The 27,472-nt window shown below is 44.0% G+C and overlaps 1 protein-coding gene across 2 annotated transcripts in view; it reads right to left on the bottom strand.

Annotated features, from left to right (window-relative positions):
• Window positions 1–1,549: 1,549 nt before the first annotated feature.
• Window positions 1,550–27,472, bottom strand: part of RP1 (RP1 axonemal microtubule associated) — a 612,495-nt gene continuing 586,572 nt past the window's right edge. For both annotated transcript variants that reach the window (XM_077492703.1, XM_077492704.1), the window contains exons 57-59: window positions 26,536–26,614; window positions 5,961–6,036; window positions 1,550–4,360 (exon numbers count right to left, since the gene is read on the bottom strand). In XM_077492703.1, coding sequence (XP_077348829.1) covers window positions 4,306–4,360; window positions 5,961–6,036; window positions 26,536–26,614 — 210 coding nt within the window. In that variant the 3' untranslated portion in view covers window positions 1,550–4,305. The remainder of the gene's footprint in view (window positions 4,361–5,960; window positions 6,037–26,535; window positions 26,615–27,472) is intronic.

The following is a 27,472-nucleotide window of genomic DNA, read 5'->3' as shown; positions in this document are numbered from 1 at the left end:
CATGATTCTTTCTCCTATTCTAAATCTATGGGAGTCTCTATAGTAATCCAAAAATCTCTACCTCACCATGTCCTGGACAGCTGGAGGAATGGAGATGGAAGATGCTCTTGAAGCTGTCCATTTACAGAAAAAAATATACATTGTTTAATTTATATTTACCAAACCAAGATCAGATCTCAGATTTAAATGTTGTCCTCGACCAGGATCTGTACATATCTTGTCTATTTCAAACCATTAATCAAATTATTACATTTAAAGCTATCCTGTATAGATATTAATTTATATATGGAGGGTTCTTCACCCATTAGACCAGTGGCGGCCCCCCATCAATGCGCCCGGACCCTTTTTGGACACCGGATGCATGGATTCCCATGGCAGGGGTGGCACTTTTTGAAGCACCTGATTGGAGCCAGAGGCTCTAATAGGCTTCAAAATAGGGTGGGCTCAGGGTGCAGAGAGTGCTCCCTGATTGCACCCAATTGTGTGACGATAGCGAATTAAATTTCGCTATTTTCACACATTCCTCCCCGCCAATCAGGAGGAAGGGTGTCAGACCTGTTTTCTGATTGGCCAAAGCGCCAGTCCACCCTATTGGAAGGGGAGTGGAGGAGACACGCTGGAGCGGACATTGCCGCCACTCTGGTGCATTGGAGAGGAGCTGCTGTGGTAAGTCCCCTCTGTCAGAGCCATGTGCACGGGGGGTTTCTGTCAGAGCCGCGAGCCCCCGCAAGTGGGGGGGGTCGATGGGCACAGTGGCTGCATTTGATGGGCACAAGTGGCTGCATATGATGGGCACAAGTGGCTGCATATGATGGGCACAAGTGGCTGCATATGATGGGCACAAGTGGCTGCATATGATGGGCACAGGTGGCTGCATATGATGGGCACAAGTGGCTGCATTTGACGGGCACAACTGGCTGAATTTGAAGGGCACAACTGGCTGAATTTGAAGGGCACAAGGGGCTGCATATGATGGGCACAATGGCTGCATTTGATGGGCACAGTGAGGCTGCAATTGATCAGGGGGTTCAGTATTTTTCAATTTGGAAGCACCAGCTGATACTGCAATAGACAGATTATTCATTCCTTTCAGAAGTCCATGGTACATAGATTCTAATAGATTTGATTTTTTGCTAAGCCAAATGGGAATGACAATGGTATCTTCCTCTGACATTGGAAGCTTTATTTGGTCTGACTCCAGTGTTTTTGGAATTGGCCATACTGAGGGGAGTTACAACAAAATGGTCAATGGGACTAAATGATAATTTACTTATAGATGAGGTATGCATGTTAGAAATTCGGCAAGCAGTTAATAATTTTGTGATCATGCAAAAGAGACTACCTCTCTACCTTTGCAATTGGAAACATTAAAATGCGTATTATGTGGTCTCTTTATAAAACACGGTGCAAGATTAAAGAAAGAGAGCCGGTAGAATATCTTCTCTTTTAAAAGAAATTTCAGAATTAGAAAAAGTGCATAAACAAAACTGAACTTCAGAAAATTTTATAGTATTAACAATATTAACAGAAATGACACACGACCCTAAAGGAATTTTAAAAACATTTAATTCCTTTTATTCTAGATTGTATAACGTACCAAACCAATAAACGGGAATGGATTCTGAAATATTCTGGCAAAAAGTACATCAATATATATGGGAAACAGCATTACCAACTTTGTCTGATGTAGAGGTAGAAGAGTTAGAAAAAGGGTTTCCAGTAATAGAATTACAAAATGCAATAGACTCACTGGTACTGGGCAAAAGCCCAGGCCCAGATGGTTTTACCCTGAGTTTTTATAGGGCACTTAAGGAACTTGTGATCCCTATTATGAGTAGGACCTTTAATTCAGTCTCTGCCTCTCGACCCTTTGCCCCACAAGGAATGGAAGCATATATCTCGGTCATGCCGAAGCCAGAGAAGGACCATACGTTATGTGGAAATTATCGTCTGATCTCTCTAACAAATATAGATCTTCGATTATATTCTAATATTATTGCAAATAGACTTACACCAATTTTACCAACATACATCCATCTTGATCAGGTGGGATTTACGAAGGGTTGAGAGGCAAAAGACAATACATTGAAGACTCTTACATTAGTGGAATTTGTTCAGAGGTGGTCCATCCCTTCCTGCCTTCTGGCTATAGATGGCGAAAAGGTATTTCTTCAAGGAGACCCTAAAACAATGGGGAATAGGCCCTCAACTTTTGGAGAATGTTATGGCCCTTTATCATAATCCAAGAGCTAGAATATGGATAAATGGAGCTCTCTTGGATCCGGTGATGATATTGAATGGAACCCGACAGGGATGTCCTTTATCCCCTCTGTTATACGTACTGGTAATGGAAAATTTTATTACAGCTATTCATAATAATCCAGATATTCAAGGGATTAAGATTAAGGAAACAGAATATAAAAAGTCAGTATTTGCTGACCATTTATTGTTATATATTACTAATCCAGAAAAATCGAATCCAGGAATTTAACCGTTTCGGACTAATGAGCTTTAAAGTTCATTTCGACAAATCAGAAGCTCTAAATATTACATTATCAAATAAAACTGTAGATCTTCTTCAAATAAATTTTTCTTTTAAGTGGCAAAAAAGTAGCCATTAAATACTTAGGGACACACATCCATAGAGACCTAACTAAACTTCAAGAATTGAATTATCTTCCGATAATTCAAAATATAATAAAACTACTCTAAAAATATGATAGAACTGTATTTTCCTGGAGGGGAAGGATTAATATTGTAAAAATGGATATATTACCAAAATGATTATATATATTTCAGACAATTCCAATATGTTTTCTAACAAATCTACTGGGTCAATTACATAGAGCTGTAGGGAGGTTTATATGGGCACATAAATCAACCCGAATTAGAGGAGACATACTAATTAGGGCAAAGATAAATGGAGGCATGGCTCTTCCAGATTTTTCAATATATCTTTGTTCTGCATTTATGACCAGGATAGTGGACTGGTTTCATAATGCAAAGTGCAAACAATGGGTGAAATTGGAAGAAGATGTCACTGCCATGAAACTGAAATCACTACCATGGGTTGCCAGGGGCTCCTGACCTCAGAGGAGGGAAATGCCATTTTTGGTTTCTTCAACATTGAAAGTGTGGGATGTACTATTAAAGAAAGAGACTTGGTCTTCTCAGATCAAGCCAATGACGCTTCTTATTCTGAAGTCCTGAATTTCCACCAACAATGGAAGTTCCAGTCTACTTAAAATGGTGTAGAAATGAAGATGTGAGAATTTTCCAGACCTTGGTAAAGAACAGACTTCCTCCATTGAATTCTTTGGGCCTAGAATTTAGGACCAAATGGATGCAATATGTGCGGGTACAAAATTCTAATTTCAAACATGTCCTGCAAACAGCAGGACGGAGGGGGATTGAGGGGCCAGCGCTTTTTGTAGAGAGGTCCCCAAAAGTTGCATATGTAAAGGGAGGACGTGCACCGTTTAAAACAGGAAGAGCACTGGTATGTACTATTCACAGGATTTGGAATTGCATAGGGGCATTTGGGAAAATCTTAAAGTTTATGTAATCATTTATAAAATGTGTAATGGTCCATGTGACATTTCATCAACTGTCGATGAATGAATCAGGTGATCATATTATATTATATCATATTTGTAGTAGCTAGTGTAATCTCTCATCCACTGCCATGCAATAGACCATGTGATTTCTCATTAAACCTGAAATAGCTCATTCAATTTCTTACTGATTTTCACTCAATAAATCATCTAATCTCTCACTGAATGCCAACCAGTCTAGGAAAATGTGAAACCTCTCACCAATTGAAATAAAATGCATCCATCCATGTATTTGATTTGTAGCATTTGATTAGCATTTTTGGCCAAACTTAAATAGTCATACCATAATCCCCATATGTACAGTTGGAATCTTTCAGATAATAAAAGTCCCTTAATGAGCAAACATTGTTTAATTTCATTGATTAATATTTATTTTGTTGGCACTTAAGCAAAATGGCATTGCATACCTAAAAAGATATTGAAGCTTACTTTACTGAGGAAAGAAACAATGTTTATAATGTTCAACAAGAACAAAATAAAAACCTGCTTTGTCAGTCAGCAAAATAAAAGTGTCATATAATAAAATATACAGAAAATTCTGGACCTGTACCATGTACAAAATGTCTAAGAATGAGTCAACGGTGGAAGAAATATAAATAAATGCATCCCATGAACATGGATAGTAACCAAGACTTCTGTAAGTAGTAAGTTGTTCCTTTGTTTGTAGGCTGACTATGATAGATGATGTTAATTATGAATAAAGCTCAAGGACTGTTTGCCCATCATTTTCATCTTCTGCCAGCCACCTTAAGAAGAGATTTGATAAATTAGAGGCAAGCAAACGTCCATAACACATTTTAACTGCAAATAGAATAATATGTGCTTTTTAAGCCTAAAGGTTACAGGTTCAAAACTTTAGACACTTCCACAGGTCTACCACCATTTCAAATTAAAATGAACATATGCTTCTCTACGTCCACATTCCTATAATATGCAGAAGCTGTGATGGGTATTCTTTGCAAAGTAAAACTTCACCATATTCACTAAGCTCTGGGGAAAATCCACAGTTGCAGATTCAAAGGATCCAAAAATTAGAGAGATGCGGAAGCTTTCTTCTTATAAATGATAACTCTTTTGATGTAAAAAACAAGAATATGTGTTTTTTTTTTACTTGCATTTTGCCTCTTAGCAAATTGCTTTAACCTCCCTGGCGGTATGATTATTTCAGATTTTAGGTGCTTAAAGTGGTACCATTATTTTGCATGGAAATTTGGCGTTTTATATTTCAGGCCTGTAATTCTTAGAAATAATTCACTTAAATCTGTCCAAACCAGAGTCTAATAGACATCCCTGGTATGATACAATTTGAAATATGAAATCATAAATTATAATATGTATGTATGTATGCATGTATGTATGTATGTGTGTGTGTGTATAGATAGATGGATAGATAATAAAATAAATAACTTTAAATAATTATAACAAATAATAATATAATAATAATAAAAATGATTCAATAATGTAATCAAATCAAAAACACTGAAATATGCTGAGTTGCAGAATTGTCGCTGTCATTACTTTTAGTGCTTGATGACGAATTTCCCCACAAATTACTATCGCTCAATTCTGCAAGTGATTCTAATTTATTATCGTTGTTTTCTAGCTGGTCTATAACCACTTTTGATGTAAACGGACATTTTTTGGTTGCTATGGACAATCTCCAGTTTCCAGACATAAAGAACAGTATTTATAATATAAAACTGTATGCAGGGCACTGGACAAACCACTAGGGACAAAGGGGATGTGTAATTATTTGATACAGTACTGTAATCTGTAAGATTACAGTATACTGTATCTATACTGTGTATTTTACTTTTTGAATTTGGCGCCGAACTCCGTCTCCGTGCGTTGAAACGCTCGCAGGGAACGGAGCTCGGCACTGTGACAGATCGAGTGGAGGATGCAGATCACAGTGGGGGGACATTGCTGGATCCAGGGGACAAGGTAAGCAAACCCTTCCATAGATCCAGCGATGTGGTCCAGAGTCTGGCTCGGGAATAACGCTTATGGTATTTAAATCTTACCCCGAACCAGACTCGGGAATACCGCCAGGGAGGCTACAATTTTTTTTTAAAGTTTGTGGGAAGGGGCTGCAATTTAAACAGCCCCACATTCTAGCCTTTCAGGAGAACCAGCAGAATTATATAGTGAAAGCAAATGAAAATTAGGAAAAGTGGTAGCTGCTATTTTTTCTTTGTGACATAAAACCAAAAATCTTATCATTTGTATCATATTTAAAATTCATAAAAAAATATTTGTAATGGGAAGTAGTGGTGGTAGAAATACAAATTGAATAAGTCAAGCCCCTCTCATACATACATTAATATACTTTCTAAACCAGCTTACCTGTTGCAGGTAAACAATTTTGTTTCATTTGTAGATAATGTGAAGATCTCAATCTTGTCCAGGAACCAGCCATTGCCTGATGACCAGAATAAGATACAGTGATTACTACATTGAATAAATGCACTGTGATTTCAAAGAAGTTAGAAAGGACTACATACAGTATTCCATACACTGACAGAGGCATGTTCACTGTACATCTGACTTTATGTTAGGTTATCAACTTAACAGTCAATTTGCATTCAAGTACTAAATACTTAATTAAATTAGTGCTATAGAACATTTAAACCCATTATCAGCTAATGTAAGTTGCCTATGTAATATGTGAACAATGAATGGCATCAGTGAACATATAAAACTGTTCGAGGCAAAAAGTTGAGAATATTCACTAGTCTCTCAACTTTGGGGTGAATCCTGATTTCCTTGCTGTGAAGTTGTCAGCTATTTTAATAAATTAAAACTAAAAGTCCTGTATGGAAGCAGACACCAGCTGTTACCTTTACCAGACAAATATCATCTAGATTTGTTAACACGGCCTTGATTATCCCATTATTGAGGCTCACATGCCAACTTTTTGAAGAATCCTATTTTGGCCATTGAGACACTTTTATTAAATAGGTGGGGCTTAGGGATTTAGGGGCATGAGCCCCAAATTGGTGACACTGAGACCTTATATAAAAAGCCAGCATCAAAAATGGAACACATGGAACACAATGGAGCAAGCTTTTCTTGTTAATAAAGAGAACTGCAGTCTTTTCTTACCTTCACTGGTATAGGATTTTCAAGTTTAAATATTTAAAATCACTGACAGATTTGGTTTGAAGGATAACTTCACTTCCATGAAAAAAATACAGCCAATAAAAAAATATAGCAAATACAATTGCTACATGAGCAAAATTATAATTTAATGTTATTAAAAAATACCTTTCCTTTTCAATCTGCAGCATTGTAATTTTTCTGTAAAATTTAGAGTGATATGTCAACCTGAAGGCCTTCTGTACACAATTAATGCAATTAATGCAATTTTCTTCCTGATTTTTCCAGAAGTCTGAACTAAAATGCAAATTACATTTTAGGCATCCACTGCAGTAGGAATTTCCACCAAAAAATATTTTTTATGAGATAATCCCTAAGGCTTAATGACTTATAAAAGGATGCAGACTGTAACTGTCCCCATCTGAACAATGCAAGTACATTAGATTGAATAAATACACTCCCATTTTGGAAACAGTCTTCCAAGGACATATTAGCACAAACAGAAACAGGTAGGACTACAAAGTTTGTTAAAATCCTTGCAAGATACATAGATCACCCTGAGGGAATTATTTTTTTCTCAACAAAATAGACTTAGTTCCTCAAAGCATATTCCTACTTTTGCAGTTACATTTTAGAAAACCTCACTGTATGTTTGTTATATTTTCCATTTCACACAGTATGCCTGTGCATTCCCTATGCTATCCAAAAAAAGTAAACTTTATTTTTCTGGCTGGAGTTACACTTAAAATGTACCTGTTACAACTTACAAATAAAGTAAACGTAAGAACAAATCTACAGAACCCGGGGACTGCCTGTATATTCAGGGTTAGGGATGAGCTTTGTGTTCGAGTCGAACGGAACATCGGCTGTTCGTCCGTTCGGCGAAGTCCGAACATTTTGGTCCGTTCGCGCCAAATTCGTGTGCACTGTGTCCACAATGCACTGCGATGGCGCAGTGCATTGCTGGCTCATGATTGGCCAAGCATGCACTGTGACCCCGCATGCTTGGCCAATCGCAGCGCCAGCAGCGAGGAGAGCCATGATTGGCCACAGGCAGGATGCCTGTGGCCAATCATAGCTCAGGCTGTGTAGTGCACGCCCCACACTATATAAGGCCGCCAGCGCGGCGGCCTTGTGTAGTGTGTTGGCGTCTGAAGCAGTGGGTGTTCTGTGTACCTTCAACACAGTACACACCGATCGTTTTCGGCCGATTTTCGATCTTGCTGTTGTGTAGTGGTTGTTGTCTGCGTGCCCTGACCGCAGTATACACTGCTATATTCACCTCACCTATATAGCTAGTGATCTATCTTTTATAATAGAGCTTGCAGTCAGTAGTGTTAGGAGCTTGTGCGTGCTGTCTGCGTGCTCTGTACCCAGTACATACCGCTATATCCACCTACATAGCTGTTCTCTATTTGAGCCCACTTGCCATCTGCAGGAGTTATTGGAAGTTGTGTGTGCCTCCAGCACAGCACAGTATACATCTGTATATACCCCTTTACCTCTGGTGTTCTATAATAAAGGCATCTGCAGGAGTTAGTGGGTGTTCTGTGTACCTTCAACACAGTACACACCGATCGTTTTCGGACGATTTTCGATCTTGCTGTTGTGTAGTGGTTGTTGTCTGCGTGCCCTGACCGCAGTATACACCGCTATATTCACCTCACCTATATAGCTAGTGATCTATCTTTTATAATAGAGCTTGCAGTCAGTAGTGTTAGGAGCTTGTGCGTGCTGTCTGCATGCTCTGTACCCAGTACATACCGCTATATCCACCTACATAGCTCTTCTCCATTTGAGACCACTTGCCATCTGCAGGAGTTATTGGAAGTTGTGTGTGCCTCCAGCACAGCACAATATACATCTGTATATACCCCTTTATCTCTGGTGTTCTATAATAAAGGCATCTGCAGGAGTTAGTGGGTGTTGTGTGCCTCTAGCACAATATACACTACCGAACTGCTTTTTTACCCAACTCCCTTCAGGCCATTACCATGTCTGGAAGGCCAGCCAACTCCCTTCAGGCCATTACCATGTCTGGAAGGCCAGCAAGGAGAGGCAGACAGGCACGAGCCGATAAATGAGGGCAAGCAGGCTCTGTGTCTAGAGACAACAGTGCTGGTCGTGGACGCGGTGCATTGTCATCAGCACGTGGCCATGGGACACGCTTGTCCTTCTTTTCGGCAGCTGAACATGTTGAGCCGCAACATGCCAACGACTTGGTAGAGTGGATGACCAAGCCCTCTTCATCCTCCTCATCCTCTCTCACCCAGTCTCAGGGTACTAGCAAAGCAGCTGCCAACGCATCGTCTTCCCTCCTCTCAATGTCATCATCAGTGACTCCTTCCCTAGACCCACCATGTCCTCCTGAGGAGTCTCCTGAACTCTTTGAGCACAGTGTTGGGTACATGCTCCAGGAGGATGCCCAGTGTTTTGTGGGCTCTGATGATGACACTCAGCTAGAGGAAGGCAGTAGCGTGAGCGCAGAGAGAGGGGATGCTCAGGAAGGACAGCAATATGGCAGTCATGTTCCACAAGCTGCAGCATACTGCCAGGTTTGCTACAGCGATGAAGAGGGAGGGGATGATGAGGGCGCTGACTCCACGTGGGTGCCTGGAAGGAGAGAGGAGGAGGAGGAGGCACATGTCCAACGAGGCAGGATGCCCTCCGGGGGCCAGCTTAGGGGCAGCACACCGACTGAATCACACCGCAGAGCTCCGCCTGTGCAGGGCGCTGCCTCTGCGCGTTATTCTAAAAGTTCTTTGGTGTGGGCCTTTTTTGAGACGAGTGCATCAGATCGCACCGCTGCTATTTGCAACATATGTCTCAAGCGTATCTCGCGTGGCCAAAACATCAGCCACTTGGGCACCACATGCTTGACCAGACATATGTTGACCTGCCATGCAGCTCGTTGGCAAGCGTACCTCAAAGACCCACACCAAAGAACAAAGCGGACCTCTCCTTGCTCCTCATCAGCTGGCATCTCCAACCCCACTAGACCTTCAGTCCTCTCTGAAACCTGCTCTGAGAGGAATGAAGGTGTAGAATTAGGTGTGTCACAGCCAAGTGCTTCCGGGAACTCTGCTAGCGGTACACCCACGTCCGATTATAGCAGGCAAATGTCCCTGCCCCAGCTGCTGGACCGGCGAAAGAAGTTCACTCCCAGCCATCCACATGCCCAGCGGTTGAATGCTAGCTTGGCTAAATTGTTAGCACTTCAACTGCTGCCTTTTCAGTTGGTAGACTCGGCCCCCTTCCGTGAGTTTGTACAATGTGCGGTTCCTCAGTGGCAGGTCCCCAAACGCCACTTTTTCTCACGGAAGGCGATTCCGGCTCTCTACCGGCATGTGGAAGGCAATGTCCTTGCCTCGCTGGACAGGGCGGTCAGCGGTAAGGTGCATATTACCGCTGACTCATGGTCCAGCAGGCATGGACAGGGACGTTACCTGTCTTTCACGGCCCATTGGGTCACTCTTCTGGCAGCTGGGAAGGATGCAGGACAAGGTGCAGTAGTGTTGGAGGTTGTTCCGCCACCACGCCTCCAAAATGCTACTATTCTCCTACTCTCCTCCACCCCCTCCTCTTCTTCTTCCTCCATGGCCTCTTGCAGTGCTCTGTCCTCAGAACCAGCGGTGCTTCGTAGGCGTTCCAGGGGCTACGCAAGTACGCAGGCAAAACGATGCCATGCCGTGCTTGCGCTGGTTTGTTTGGGGGACAGGAGCCACACTGGGTCGGATGTTTTGTCAGCTCTGCAGGGGCAGGCCGAGAGGTGGTTGACGCCACGCCAGCTTAAGCCAGGAATGGTGGTTTGTGACAATGGCACCAACCTCCTCTCCGCCCTCCGACAGGGACAACTGACCCATGTGCCCTGTGTAGCTCACGTCCTTAACCTGGTGATGCAGTGGTTCTTGGGCAGGTACCCCGGCTTAGAGGATGTCCTGAAGCAGGCCAGGAAAGTCTGTGTGCATTTCCGCCGATCATTTAATGCCTGTGCTCGGCTGGCTGAGCTCCAAAAGGATTTGGACCTGCCCAAGAACCGCCTTATATGTGACATGCCCACCAGATGGAACTCAACGTTGGCCATGCTGCAGCGGCTGCACACGCAGCAGAGGGCCATCAATGAGTACCTGTGTGACTACGGCACCAGGACAGGGTCAGGGGAGCTCGGTTTTTTCTCACCACGCCAGTGGGGCATGATCAGGGATGCATGCACTGTCCTGTCACCGTTTGAGGAGGACACTGTACCTCTTGTCCACCTCTTGGAGCATACGCTGCGTGGAATAATGGACAGGGCACTTGAGGCAGAACAGAGGCAGGAAGAGGAGGACTTCCTTGCCTTTCAAGGCCCCCTTTATCCAGACAGTGTTCCTGCTGTGCCACCCATCACACAAGAAGAGGATGAGGAGGAGTAAGAGGAGGAGGAGGATGATTGTGTCAGCATGGAGGTGGAGGCTGGCACTCAGCATCAGCAGCAGCAGCAGCAGTCTTGTAGGGATGATTTACAGTCCCAAGAAACACGTGGACTTGACCGTGGCTGGGAGGAGGTAGCTGTGGATCATGTTGTCCTTAGTGACCCAGAGGACTCCGGACCGAATGCCTCAGCTAACCTACGCTGCATGGCCTCCCTGATCCTGCAAAGCCTGCGGAAGGATCCTCGTATTCTTCGGATCAAGGAGAGGGACCATTACTGGCTGGCCACTCTCCTTGATCCACGGTACAAGGGTAAGGTTGCCGACCTTATCTTGCCATCGCAGAGGGAGCAGAGGATGAGACATCGCCGGGAGGCCTTGCAGAAAGGTCTGTGCAACGCGTTCCCAGAGACTGGGAGGTTACAAACTCCTGGTCCTGGACAACGTGTTGCTGAGGCATCGGTCAGAAGGAGCAGTGGAGAAGGTGGTCGTCTGACTGATGCTTTCAGACAATTTTTTAGTCCGCAGCCCCAAGGTATGATCGGTTCCAGCACCCATCGCCAGCGTCTGATTTACATGGTGCAGGAATACCTAGGGGCAAGGTCAGACTTGGACACCTTTCCCACCGAAAATCCTCTGGCTTACTGGGTCTTGAGGATGGATCACTGGCCAGAGCTTGCACAGTATGCAATTGAGCTTCTGGCCTGTCCTGCATCCAGCATTCTTTCGGAACGCACCTTCAGTGCTGCTGGTGGCTTTGTTACCGATCACAGGGTGCGCCTGTCCACCGAATCAGTTGATCGACTGACCTTCATCAAGATGAATCAGTCTTGGATCACCCACAGCTACCAAGCACCTGAAGCTGATGTAACAGAATAATTTGTTTTGAAATATCACATCCCTTCAAGACTGCCTATGCTGATGCTGAGTGACTGTCCTGTTATGTTGATTGTCTATCCTCTTCCTCCTCCGCTGATATGTTGGAAGAACATTTCTGGTTCTGGGTGAAGCCATCAGCCCAATTTTTCTGCCCCTGTTTAACAGGGGCGTTTAATTAAAATTTTTGATGCAATGCTTTGCAGCAGGGCTAATTCCTGCAATAAAACTAGAGTATATGGAAGAGGTTGCAGTGTGGTGGCACCAGCACCAGTGCCTAAGGCCCAATTTTTCTGCCCCTGTTTAACAGGGGCGTTTAAGTACAATTTTTGATGCAATGCTTTGCAGCAGGGCTAATTCCTGCAATAAAACTAGAGTATATGGGAGAGGTTGCAGTGTGGTGGCACCAGCGCCCACCAAGAGTCACTTTGAGGACTTACAATGTTGTGGCAAAACCAACACCTTGTTCCGCCATTTCTGCAGAGCATATAGGGCAGGCCCCTACTTTCAAACATCCAACTTACAAACATCTCCTACTTGCAAATGGAAGAAGACAACAGCAAGTGAGATGAAAAAAGATGGACGACAAAACAAATTATACAGGGGTGATAACCCTTCCCTATGTTTTCCAAAAAGCTTAAAAATAGTTTTTTTGACTGGAGCTACACTTTAAAAATGTACCAGTTGAAAATTACAAACAGATTCAACTTAACACAACAAACCTACAAAGTCCCTGTCTTGTTTGCACCGCCTGTATACTTCTGTTCTGAGTATATAGGGCCTGGGGGCCACACGCATTTCCTTTTTTAAATATGGGTACAGGGTTTCCCTTAATATGCGTACAAGACCCAAATAGGCTGGTAATGGGCAGGGAGGGCTACCCATGCCATTTTTTCTCAATGATTTTCAACCATATTGCAGGAACCAGATATAACATTTAAAACCGCAAGCAGTTTTAAATGGTGTTATTTCCGTTTAATGTCATTTTGTGCAGGGACTGTTCTAAACACGGGAAACACGTGGCACTTCACAGGCATACTACAGACACCCCCCAGGCACCATATTTAAAGGAATATTTCACTTTTTTTTTCACTTTAATCGTCATTAAAATCAGTGCTCCCGCCAAAACGGCCATTTTTAAAAACATTTTAGGCATTGATCCATGTCCCCTGGGGCAGGAGCCAGCTCCCCAAACCGTTTTTAGGACAGTATCTTGCATATTAGCCGTTAAAATTAGCACTTTTAATTTCGAACGTTCGAGTCCCATAGACTTCAGTGGGGTTCTAACGTTCGTACGAATTTGGGGTCCGTTCGAAAGTTCTGGTGCGAACCGAACCGGGGGGTGTTCGGCTCATCCCTATTCAGGGTACTTAAAAACAGTAAAAGTAGGACTTAAGTCCTCAGTAGTGATGGCCGAACGGTTCGCCCGGCGGTCGTTTCGCGGCGAATTTCCGACTTTCGCCGTCCGCGGGTTCGAACGCCTTTTTCCGTCGTTCGCCCCGGCGGACTTACGTGTTTAATGTATACAAGAACTTTAACCTTTCGTGACACGTTTATCATGTGTTACAGGACAACCAATTGAGACATGACAGCTCATGGACACTTGGACATTCCCCCTAACCTATAAATACACCCGATCCGGTGGCCATTTTACATTCTTTCTTCTGTCACTGTAGGGAAAGGATCCTGTGTGGAGTAGGGACAGAGAAAACGCTAGCTATTTGGTACACAAAAGTTCTTTTCAGGACTGGTATAGGTGTTAGGTCAGCAGCCTGAGTTTCTTTTGTCAGTTTAGATAAAGGGACAGAGCGCTGTATGCTGCTATTTTAGGGACAGCTCAGCCAGATTAGTCTTTCTTCATCATCATCATCATCATCATCATTAGCTGTTACTATCAGGTCCACAAAAGAGCTATTCCAGCTAATCGTTCCAGCCTACTCTTTTTTGCCAATTTGTATAGGGACAGGCAGGAAGCAGTGTGTCAGGCAGTGAGGATAATTTTAAAGACTTGCTGTTACTATTAGTTCCACAAAGGTTCTTTTCAGGACTGGTATCAGTGGTACGGTAATAGGCTTGTACACGTATAATATTCTTTCTTCCAAATATAGAAAGAATATTATACTTGACTGCTGCCCTTCTGCTGCAGTCTGCTAATCATTCACAACTCACTTGTTCCACAAAAGTTCTTATAAGGACTGGTAACTTGGTCTGTCTAGGGTGCTACGGTACATAGGCTTGGGTGCGGTACAGTCTGCTGTTCTGTAAGGACCGCTATCGGTCCACAATAGATAGGGTTGCCGTGCACTACTGCTGACCGCTGCCCTATACTGCAGCAGTCCTTCAGCGGTATAGGGACTGACGCACAGTCTGCTAAACACTAATACACAACCTGCTTGGTCCACAAAAGTTCTTATAAGGACTGGTAACTTGGTATAGGGTGCTACGGTACATAGGCCTGAGTGCGTTACAGTCTGCTGTTCTGTAAGGACCGCTATCGGTCCACAATACATAGGGTTGACGTGCACTACTGCTGACCGCTGCCCTATACTGCAGCAGTCCTTCAGCGGTATAGGGACTGACGCACAGTCTGCTAAACACTAACACACAACCTGCTTGGTCCACAAAAGTTCTTATAAGGACTGGTAACTTGGTATAGGGTGCTACGGTACATAGGCCTGAGTGCAGTACAGTCTGCTGTTCTGTAAGGACTGCTATCGGTCCACAATACATAGGGTTGCCGTGCACTACTGCTGACCGCTGCCCTATACTGCAGCAGTCCTTCAGCGGTATAGGGACTGACGCACAGTCTGCTAAACACTAATACACAACCTGCTTGGTCCACAAAAGTTCTTATAAGGACTGGTAACTTGGTATAGGGTGCTACGGTACATAGGCCTGAGTGCGTTACAGTCTGCTGTTCTGTAAGGACCGCTATCGGTCCACAATACATAGGGTTGCCGTGCACTACTGCTGACCGCTGCCCTATACTGCAGCAGTCCTTCATTGGTATAGGGACTGACGTACAGTCTGCTAATCACTAACACACAACCTGCTTGGTCCACAAAAGTTCTTATAAGGACTGGTAACTTGGTATAGGGTGCTACGGTACATAGGCCTGAGTGCGTTACAGTCTGCTGTTCTGTAAGGACCGCTATCGGTCCACAATAGATAGGGTTGCCGTGCACTACTGCTGACCGCTGCCCTATACTGCAGCAGTCCTTCAGCGGTATAGGGACTGACGCACAGTCTGCTAAACACTAATACACAACCTGCTTGGTCCACAAAAGTTCTTATAAGGACTGGTAACTTGGTATAGGGTGCTACGGTACATAGGCCTGAGTGCGTTACAGTCTGCTGTTCTGTAAGGACCGCTATCGGTCCACAATACATAGGGTTGACGTGCACTACTGCTGACCGCTGCCCTATACTGCAGCAGTCCTTCAGCGGTATAGGGACTGACGCACAGTCTGCTAAACACTAACACACAACCTGCTTGGTCCACAAAAGTTCTTATAAGGACTGGTAACTTGGTATAGGGTGCTACGGTACATAGGCCTGAGTGCAGTACAGTCTGCTGTTCTGTAAGGACTGCTATCGGTCCACAATACATAGGGTTGCCGTGCACTACTGCTGACCGCTGCCCTATACTGCAGCAGTCCTTCAGCGGTATAGGGACTGACGCACAGTCTGCTAAACACTAATACACAACCTGCTTGGTCCACAAAAGTTCTTATAAGGACTGGTAACTTGGTATAGGGTGCTACGGTACATAGGCCTGAGTGCGTTACAGTCTGCTGTTCTGTAAGGACCGCTATCGGTCCACAATACATAGGGTTGCCGTGCACTACTGCTGACCGCTGCCCTATACTGCAGCAGTCCTTCATTGGTATAGGGACTGACGTACAGTCTGCTAATCACTAACACACAACCTGCTTGGTCCACAAAAGTTCTTATAAGGACTGGTAACTTGGTATAGGGTGCTACGGTACATAGGCCTGAGTGCGTTACAGTCTGCTGTTCTGTAAGGACCGCTATCGGTCCACAATACATAGGGTTGCCGTGCACTACTGCTGACCGCTGCCCTATACTGCAGCAGTCCTTCATTGGTATAGGGACTGACGTACAGTCTGCTAATCACTAACACACAACCTGCTTGGTCCACAAAAGTTCTTATAAGGACTGGTAACTTGGTATAGGGTGCTACGGTACATAGGCCTGAGTGCGTTACAGTCTGCTGTTCTGTAAGGACCGCTATCGGTCCACAATACATAGGGTTGCCGTGCACTACTGCTGACCGCTGCCCTATACTGCAGCAGTCCTTCATTGGTATAGGGACTGACGTACAGTCTGCTAATCACTAACACACAACCTGCTTGGTCCACAAAAGTTCTTATAAGGACTGGTAACTTGGTATAGGGTGCTACGGTACATAGGCCTGAGTGCGTTACAGTCTGCTGTTCTGTAAGGACCGCTATCGGTCCACAATACATAGGGTTGCCGTGCACTACTGCTGACCGCTGCCCTATACTGCAGCAGTCCTTCATTGGTATAGGGACTGACGTACAGTCTGCTAATCACTAACACACAACCTGCTTGGTCCACAAAAGTTCTTATAAGGACTGGTAACTTGGTATAGGGTGCTACGGTACATAGGCCTGAGTGCGTTACAGTCTGCTGTTCTGTAAGGACCGCTATCGGTCCACAATACATAGGGTTGCCGTGCACTACTGCTGACCGCTGCCCTATACTGCAGCAGTCCTTCATTGGTATAGGGACTGACGTACAGTCTGCTAATCACTAACACACAACCTGCTTGGTCCACAAAAGTTCTTATAAGGACTGGTAACTTGGTATAGGGTGCTACGGTACATAGGCCTGAGTGCGTTACAGTCTGCTGTTCTGTAAGGACCGCTATCGGTCCACAATACATAGGGTTGCCGTGCACTACTGCTGACCGCTGCCCTATACTGCAGCAGTCCTTCAGCGGTATAGGGACTGACGCACAGTCTGCTAAACACTAACACACAACCTGCTTGGTCCACAAAAGTTCTTATAAGGACTGGTAACTTGGTATAGGGTGCTACGGTACATAGGCCTGAGTGCGTTACAGTCTGCTGTTCTGTAAGGACCGCTATCGGTCCACAATACATAGGGTTGCCGTGCACTACTGCTGACCGCTGCCCTATACTGCAGCAGTCCTTCATTGGTATAGGGACTGACGTACAGTCTGCTAATCACTAACACACAACCTGCTTGGTCCACAAAAGTTTTTATAAGGACTGGTAACTTGGTATAGGGTGCTACGGTACATAGGCCTGAGTGCAGTACAGTCTGCTGTTCTGTAAGGACCGCTATCGGTCCACAATACATAGGGTTGACGTGCACTACTGCTGACCGCTGCCCTATACTGCAGCAGTCCTTCATTGGTATAGGGACTGACGTACAGTCTGCTAATCACTAACACACAACCTGCTTGGTCCACAAAAGTTTTTATAAGGACTGGTAACTTGGTATAGGGTGCTACGGTACATAGGCCTGAGTGCAGTACAGTCTGCTGTTCTGTAAGGACCGCTATCGGTCCACAATACATAGGGTTGACGTGCACTACTGCTGACCGCTGCCCTATACTGCAGCAGTCCTTCATTGGTATAGGGACTGACGTACAGTCTGCTAATCACTAACACACAACCTGCTTGGTCCACAAAAGTTCTTATAAGGACTGGTAACTTGGTATAGGGTGCTACGGTACATAGGCCTGAGTGCGTTACAGTCTGCTGTTCTGTAAGGACCGCTATCGGTCCACAATACATAGGGTTGCCGTGCACTACTGCTGACCGCTGCCCTATACTGCAGCAGTCCTTCATTGGTATAGGGACTGACGTACAGTCTGCTAATCACTAACACACAACCTGCTTGGTCCACAAAAGTTTTTATAAGGACTGGTAACTTGGTATAGGGTGCTACGGTACATAGGCCTGAGTGCAGTACAGTCTGCTGTTCTGTAAGGACCGCTATCGGTCCACAATACATAGGGTTGACGTGCACTACTGCTGACCGCTGCCCTATACTGCAGCAGTCCTTCATTGGTATAGGGACTGACGTACAGTCTGCTAATCACTAACACACAACCTGCTTGGTCCACAAAAGTTTTTATAAGGACTGGTAACTTGGTATAGGGTGCTACGGTACATAGGCCTGAGTGCAGTACAGTCTGCTGTTCTGTAAGGACCGCTATCGGTCCACAATACATAGGGTTGACGTGCACTACTGCTGACCGCTGCCCTATACTGCAGCAGTCCTTCATTGGTATAGGGACTGACGTACAGTCTGCTAATCACTAACACACAACCTGCTTGGTCCACAAAAGTTCTTATAAGGACTGGTAACTTGGTATAGGGTGCTACGGTACATAGGCCTGAGTGCAGTACAGTCTGCTGTTCTGTAAGGACCGCTATCGGTCCACAATACATAGGGTTGACGTGCACTACTGCTGACCGCTGCCCTATACTGCAGCAGTCCTTCAGCGGTATAGGGACTAAGAGTTTTGTCACAGGGTGATTTAAAAAATGACAGGCAGAGGAAGAGGCAGGCCCTTCCGCAGGGGTGGTAGGGGTAGGGCAGGAGCAACAGCCTTGAGCCAAAGTGGGAAGTTGCAGAAGGTGCGTTCAATTACTTTAAAGGACGCACCAGACTTGGTTGAGTGGCTCACTCAGCCTTATTCTTCTGCACCCTCCTCATCCTCTCGATCTGCACCCTCTTCTTCACTCTCTGCTATGTGCACCCCCAAAGACACTACCACCAACAACACCACCACCACCACATACCTTCCGCTTGAGTGCAAATGGGGGCCTTCATGCTCCAGTGTTTTAATAGGGACCCCCGTATAAAAAGCATGAGGGTCAAGGACCAGTACTGGGTGGCAACGTACTTAGATCCCCGGTACAAACACAAAATGGCGGAAATGTTACCGCCGTCGCAGAGGGCTGTCAGAATGCAGCACTTCCAGGCCTTGCTTCGAGAAATGCTGCATTCTGCTTTTGCGTGCGCTGGCAGAGGAGCAATTCCCACTCCCAGAGAAGGATTTGCGGGTACCAATCCAACAGCGCCTGCAAGAAGAGGCCGGTTTGAAGATGTGTTGGTGACTTCGGATATGAGGTCATTCTTTCAGCCGACCCATCGACAGGTGTCATCCGGATCCAGCATCAGGGAACGCCTAGACCGTCAGGTGTCCGACTACATTGGGTTAACGGCCGATGTGGACGCTCTGAGGAGTGATGAACCCCTAGACTACTGGGTGGGCAGGCTTGACCTCTGGCCAGAGCTTGCCCAATTTGCAATCGAACTGTTGGCTTGCCCCTCATCCAGTGTCCTGTCCGAAAGGACGTTCAGCGCAGCAGGGGGGATTGTGACCGATAAGCGTACTCGCCTAGCTCACGACAGTGTTAACTACCTCACATTTCTAAAAATGAATGAGGCATGGATCTCGGAGGAATTCAACACATGTGATCAGTAGACCATGTATATGTCTATAAACAATTTTTGGAATCAAGCACACAGACCTTCTTAATTCATTTGGCTCACTTCCCTGACCCAAAAAAGCACACCGTACTATATGCCCCTACCCTCCTCTTTGAAGAGGTTGAGCGGTGTCATATTTCTACTGGGGCTGCTTATTATGAGGGGTTCCCACCATCCCTGTGCTGTGCTGACTTCCTCCTGGGTGTTCTTATTATGAGGGGCTCCCACCATCCCTGTGCTGTGCTGACTTCCTCCTGGGGGTTCTTATTATGAGGGGCTCCCACCATCCCTGTGCTGTGCTGACTTCCTCCTGGGGGTTCTTATTATGAGGGGATCACACCATCCCTGTGCTGTGCTGACTTCCTCCTGGGGCTGCTTACGGTGCTGCTGTCAGCGCTGTATGTCACGGAGCTGCTGTCAGCGCTGTATGTCACGGAGCTGCTGTCAGCGCTGTATGTCACGGAGCTGCTGTCAGCGCTGTATGTCACGGAGCTGCTGTCAGCGCTGTATGTCACGGAGCTGCTGTCAGCGCTGTATGTCACGGAGCTGCTGTCAGCGCTGTATGTCACGGAGCTGCTGTCAGCGCTGTATGTCACGGAGCTGCTGTCAGCGCTGTATGTCACGGTGCTGCTGTCAGCGCTGTATGTCACGGAGCTGCTGTCAGCGCTGTATGTCACGGAGCTGCTGTCAGTGCTGTATGTCACGGAGCTGCTGTCAGCGCTGTATGTCACGGAGCTGCTGTCAGCGCTGTATGTCACGGAGCTGCTGTCAGCGCTGTATGTCACGGTGCTGCTGTCAGCGCTGTATGTCACGGAGCTGCTGTCAGCGCTGTATGTCACGGAGCTGCTGTCAGTGCTGTATGTCACGGAGCTGCTGTCAGCGCTGTATGTCACGGAGCTGCTGTCAGCGCTGTATGTCACGGAGCTGCTGTCAGCGCTGTATGTCACGGTGCTGCTGTCAGCGCTGTATGTCACGGAGCTGCTGTCAGCGCTGTATGTCACGGAGCTGCTGTCAGCGCTGTATGTCACGGAGCTGCTGTCAGCGCTGTATGTCACGGAGCTGCTGTCAGCGCTGTATGTCACGGAGCTGCTGTCAGCGCTGTATGTCACGGTGCTGATGTCAGTGCTCTGTATTACGGTGCTGCTGTCAGTGCTCTGTATCTCCTGCACCCTCTTGTTTGCCTACCCTGGTCCCTGACCTTCCCTCTCCTCCATTGCCTTCATTAGCTCCATAGTCCTGAATTGTCAGAACAATTTCCCAAATAAAAAAAAAATGCTTGTAGTTATCGATCCCAAATTCACCTCATACATGTATTATGCTATTGTCCAGGTGGTGGGACTGCGTGCTACCCCCTAATAATTACCCCGTGGCCGCAAATTCGACCTAAAGGTTTGCGAAATTCGCCTCCCATTGAAGTCAATGGAGCCCGCGGCGAACGGTCGTTTTCGCGAACGTTTGTGCCCGTTCGCGTTTCGCGTTCGCGAAACGTCCCGTCGGAAGTTCGTCCATCACTAGTCCTCAGTAGTAGTTACATAAGCCAACTATACAGGATGGCAGCATAAAATATTGTGCACTTTCAACTTATGTTAGAAAGTTTCATTGCCATAAGGAGGAGAGGAAAAAGAAAGGAAAGACCAAAAAATAAAGTAGAACAGGAAAAGGGAAGAAGCAATCCATTACAGGACAAGGATCGTGATATGAGGGAGAAGTGGAGAAAGGGGGGGGGGCATCTTGGTGATCGATGATATTGTAACTAAGATCGGGTGTCACAAATCCAGCAGTCTTCAATGAAAGTTGTTCAGATGTAACATTGTGAGCCAAGGTTCTCAGTCTCTTCCAAACCTGGCCATGGTTTTCTACAGGCAGGCTGTCAATTTTTTGTTTATCAAGGTCCACTGATCTCTTTCTCATGATACTTGGTGATTGTCAGGTTTTGGCTAGGACTTGCTTGGCAGTAGTTAGAATGTGAGTCATAAGAAGAAACTGGGATTTAGAAAGACCCTATGGTTTTTCGATTCAATAGGTCTGTCTTCAGGTGGATCCAAGACTGGGGTTGGATGAAAAAGAGAACCGAGGAGGAAGTGTACTGTACTTGCTATAAAAATCATTGGGCAGCTGGGCATGAGCAACCATGAATATAGTGGGCAGAAGAATCGTTGGAGGCATGTGCTAGTCTAGTGAGGACTATGTACAATCTGAGCAATACTTTATAGTTGACCTCCACCGCTGCTGCATTTCTAGAGCATGATTTTGTGGTGGCCCAGATTTGATCACATTGTGCTAGATCTAGGGGTTGTTGCAGGTCCTGTTCCCATTAAGAGACATAAGGCAGGTGGTGGGGTGTACGTTTAGTAGTGAGATTGTATAGGAGGGAGATCATTCCTACTGAGTGAGTGTCGTTTTTGCATTTGGATTCAAATGGGGTAAATCTCAAGGGTCTGCCATCTACATGTATTGTAGACATCACGTAGTGTTTGACTTAAAGATATCTGAAGAGTTCAGGTCTGTAAAGGTCCATAAGTGCATATTTCATATTTTGACTCAGTGGCCTCCCATTTGTGGCTCATTTTCATAGCATTAGGTACAATTAGTCTTCTACAGCTGTAATTGTTAGACTTTCAAAGTCATCAGCTAGACATTCTGTTTTACACTGTGGATATGTTTTCCAATACATGAAATCCATTTTGCATTGTTAGTCGCAGATTTAACAGGTACTCAATTATTTCATGCAGTGCTTTGTTTGATTTCAGTTAATTTTCTGTTCCAGTAAATAGCATTGTTTGCCTGGCTGCCCTTAACTGGCTGAGCCTGAGGGATCTCTACCTATAAGCTTATTAGGAAAAATGATTTCCCTTCTTTGCTTGTCCATTTGTTCGGGGCACAGTAAAGTCTGTGTTTGTGCGAATTTCACCTTTAGTGACTGTGCATAAATAATGTAAAACATTACAAAGAATGATGTCCTCTCCCCGCTGTGCATGAGTTCACTTTAGGTAATACTTTTGTTTTAATTCTGGGCTCTGCATTTTAACTACTACAATAATACAAATCTGTTGTCTGCTCATTTACATTGTTCTAAACTGTTCTAAATCTTCTCTTTAAAGCGTAACTAAGCAAAAAAGTAAAAATGAAAAAACATACATTAAAAACATACTTAGAATGCATTTATTCAGGCATTTAGTGATGATAAAAGGGAGCTATAAATCAGCTTCTATCATTTGTACTGTCTACAAATTTGCTGACTGCACATACATATCGAGCATAAGACAAAAAAATACATTTAAAAATTGTTTATGATAGCAGATACATTTCATTTGAATATTTGTTTTTTCTGTTGCTTCAAATCAAGTTATAAACTTTAGTTAGGCATTTATTTATATGACATGTCTTGTGGTCAGGCCATGTTCCTTGACTGAATGCAATATCAAATAATTGTGTTATTATAATTTGTAATAAAGAAATTAATTTTATAAGTGTGATTGTGTATGTGTATTTTTTGTGCATAGAGCATAGATACCAATTGTCCCTCTGTCTGCAAGAAAATTTCCCACTGTGTATAAAGTTGCCCTCCCAGCGCGATTGTCCCTTCCTGTCCTGTGGAATGTTTTTGCCAGGCAGGTGACAGCACACATGTTGACAATTGCACTGCCAATGGAAAACTGTCTTTCAAGTTTTTCATGTTGAGCACACAGATGCATGCTAATTGCTTTATAGGGCTGAAATCAAGTTTTGTTAATATTTGTAACATTTCATGGCATTCAATCTTACAACTGCTTTATCGCCATGTGCTAGTGAAGTCATGCTGAAGGTATAGTGTAATAGGTCCGTAGAAGACCTAGTAACATTTATCATTGTGGAGCGTGATAGTACCCAGCTACCCATGCACTTTTTTTTAACAATAGCTTGAAAACTAGCCTTGAAAAAGCTAGAAAAAAAATAGCAAGGTTTACTTCCATACACTTCAATAGGGTTTGGCAATATGTTCAGGGTTCACTGATGTCCTGCTGGGTTCACTGAACCTCCTGAGAGCCAAAATTTGCAAAGTTTGCTCATTTCTAATCCTAGGTATAATATAATGTAATACAACTACATTATGTGCTTTGGTCAAGTTGAGTTTTTATGATATAATATTTTCGAAATGAGTGTGATAGATCTATGCAATGATTTTGTCAAAAAGCTTAGCTGCGTTTGTTTTTTAGTATTCCATGCCTCCATAGAGTATATATGACTTCATCTCAACAATGTATCCCAGCCCTGGACCTCAAGAAAGTCATATGTTCAACACTTGCTTGGCTGTGTTAATTAGTCACAAGTTAATGATTTCATGTGTAATTCTGTTCAGAGATTTTGAAAACACAACCTTCCAGGGGTCCCCAGGGCTTGGTCTGGCAAACGACATTATGCAGCAGTCATGTTGGAGTTGTAAGTAAAGACTATAAAGAGATACTCCTTCCACTTGCTCATATAGTCAGTGGTAGTGAGAATATTTCTTCAGTAAGGTGCTGCTTCAAATGTGTGTGTTTATATTGAAAGACTGATAAAAAAAAAAAAAAAAATCACATTTCAAAGAGCCCTGCCATGGAAGTTAAAGAGCCCTGTCATGGGGGAATGTAAACTTAAAGCCCACCTATACTAAAGTGAAACCCCCCAAAACTGTCCCTTGCCCCATAGCATGGTCCACTCTATTTTTAATTGTTGTTATGTAGCCAAACTAAGCTGGCTCCATATGCAGGTATAAGCAAATCCTACCTTACTGCATAAGGATACCTTCACCAAGAATAGAAAATAATACACTCTGCCAGTCTGCCAGTCCTTAGATGTAGTGGTTGCATTAGTTTTCATTTTTCATGCTAAGAACATTTTTAGTGGGTACAAAAAAACTGAATTTTTGACTTACCTTAAAGTACATTACAAGTGTACAAGTACAAGGGACACAGTGCCAGAGGAATTCTGAGAGATATGGTGCATACTGCTGCCTGCAGCACTACACTACAAATTTCTGTGTAGAACAAGAAAGGGTAGAAAAAGATAGCCACCAACCCAGAACCCACCTTGCAAAGGTAATGACATCAAGCAAGGCAACCGCGTGGATGATAGCTGACAGAGGAATATCTCTGATAGGTTCAAAGGGTAATGTTTGAAGAGCTGAAAGAACCACACTGAGATCCTTGCCTCACACCATATGTAGCACACTTTCCAAGTGTGATCATACTCCTTGTGAGAGGTGAATTTCCTTGCCCTTGGGAGTGTAGGAATAATGGAATCTGATAGGTCCCTATCTCTTAGGCCATGGTCTTCAACAGCCATGCCATTAAAACCAGTGACCCTGATGCAGGTAAACAGTTCCCTGGGACAAAAGACCTGGATGATCTAGAAGAGCCCATAACGTTTCTGCCAGGAGTCTCATAAAGTCCAATTATCACATATGCCTGGGGACAGTTCTGTGTGATGAGTATAACCAGAATCCTCCATCTTGATCCTGGGAAGATGAGAAAGGGGTTTCAGGTAAGGAAAAGCATAGATCTGGTGAAATGATCCCAACGAGCCAACAGGGCATCCATTGCTATGGATAGAGGATCCCTTGACCTGGAGACAAACTTGCTCAGTTTGTTGTTGAATCCAGAAGCCTGGAGGCCATATTCGATGTTGCGCTTCTCTAACAAAGGTCTTAAAACACCTTTGGATGAACAGACCATTCTTCTGAGTTCAGACACTGTTGACTGAGGACGTCTGTCTGACAATATTTCATACCTGGATGGTGCAAAGCAAAAAGTACTGGAACGTAAAGTTCCATCCAAGCCGCAATCTAGTTGTCTTTATTTTGAGCTGCAAGATTTCTGCTTTCTCCCTTAAGATTTATGTATGCCACAGCAGTGGATTCATCTGACTGAATCTGGGTTGAATCAACTTGCAGTTAAAAGGTCAAACGTGGCTAACCCAATTGTCTGCAACTCCTGGGTGCTCAGCATGAGACAAGCTACTTCTGGTTACCAAGTTCCCTGCACCAAAAAGGTGCTCAAGACTCCTCTCTAGCCTGCAAGATTTGCATCTGTTGTGACAATCTTCTAGACCAAGGGAAAGAAAGCCCTGACTCCAGGGCTGGATCTGTGAGCCACCAGACCAGAGACAACCTGGTCCTGGGTATCACGTAAACTGGCAAATTCAGAGACTGTGCTTTCTTGTCCTACACATCTAGTATATTGAATTCCAACAGCTGGAGTGTAATTTGGCATATTTGTCTTGAAAGAGGCTACCATTAAGCCCAGAACCATCATACAAAAAGCCAAGAGTTGGATAGTTCCTGGACTGTAAAGTCCAAACATGGGTGCGGACAATCAGGAGTTTATCTTACTGCAAATAAAAAACCAAAAACGATAAGGAGGACCTAGAAGTAGACCTAGATTCTCCAAGTGAAGGGTCAGTTCCTGCAATGACTTCTGGGGGTTCAAGGTGGAAAAGAGGCATAGATAGAAGTTCATTTAATCAATGCTTCCATTTAATTCTAAGGTTTAACACCTTAGATAATTATTAAAATAAGGGAAAAAAGCTGCACTGCAGGTGGGGGGATGTATACAAATTACTAATGTTATCACTGTTTCCTGCATATTGCTACCTCAAAATATTGGATTAAATGCAACTCCCATAGGCTGTAAATTGTCCAGAATAGCTCAGCCACTAAGCTAGAACTACAAGCCATACCAGGTGAACAAATTGTGATTCTCCACTTGTGATATGCAAGAAGACAGTTATTCTGCATCCCAGCAGATACTTTAAAATCATAGAAAGCTGCTGCCTGTTTTGGACAGACTTGTTTGAGAAAGGACACAGTCTGTCAAAAAAGCTTAGTGCTGTGCTTTGCTGTATTATAGTATAATTTCAGTATCTGTTGGAGTGCCAAACAATTGTATTTTTACATACAGTAGCATTAGCGTTGGATAACAGGTGAGGTATGAATGATGGTTGAGGTGGATTAAAAAGTGTTTTACCAATTCATGGATCATTTCCTTAATATAAAAACTCACCCAATCCTTTTCCATCATGCCCTATTTCAATATGAGAAATTTTTCCTATATCTTTTGCGCTGATTCTGAATGTGTCAACCTGGAAAAAATAAATACAACGAAGAAAGATTAAACAGGAATTTGGTAAAATTATACTTTTCTTAGCTAAAATGTTCTGTTTAGAACAACTCTGCATTTTACTACGAATCTATAATTGTCTATGGAATAATTACTGATTATTGTAATGCTCACTGTGAGGCTGAGTGAATATACCAAATGTGAGCTGGACTATACACAAACACAGACATTAGTCAAATGCTAAACCATTGGCAGTATTTTGTTTAATTCATGGCAATATTTGATAATTACAATAGATGGAAATGACAGGGAAGCATTTTAAGCCACTTAAAACCACATTAACACTTTGTGAATATTTATTGGATCCTGGGGTACATTTCTGCATCTGTTTCCTTTTTCCATTATAGGACTGACATGGCAATGTCACATTGTAGCACAAACAGTGAAAGTCACATGCAGCTTCTTTGTTACCTATATGTTAGTGTGACAGTCCAAATCCGCTCAGTATACAGTAGGTATTCTTACTGATTATGTACAAACATCTGTAGCATAGTTCGTAGGATGCTTGTATAGGATGCTAGAAGCAAACTCCGAAGCTATCCCTTCTTGGGAGTTTACAACAGAAAAGCACTACAAGCTGATTGAATGGATGTCATAAGTTAACTTTTGAAATGCTAGTTGGTAGGGTATCACCATTTTGGCCCTGCCATGTCTCAATTTGTTTTCTAATAATGACATTTAGAATTGATAACATGTTCTTTGCAAGTTGTTGAAACCACTTACCTAAGCATTGACAAATAAATCTTTAAAACATAGATTTTTGTTCTGTCACATGAATATCTATTCCCTGGTCCCTGGTGTGGATCCCCATATTTTTAGT

Source organism: Lithobates pipiens, unplaced genomic scaffold, assembly GCF_037356315.1.
Source record: "Lithobates pipiens isolate NorthernLeopardFrog02 unplaced genomic scaffold, aLitPip1_a1.2 Scaffold_19, whole genome shotgun sequence".
NCBI lineage: Eukaryota > Metazoa > Chordata > Amphibia > Anura > Ranidae > Lithobates > Lithobates pipiens.
The sequence above is the reverse complement of the archived record's forward strand: the minus strand, read 5'-3'. Positions and strand labels throughout refer to the sequence as shown.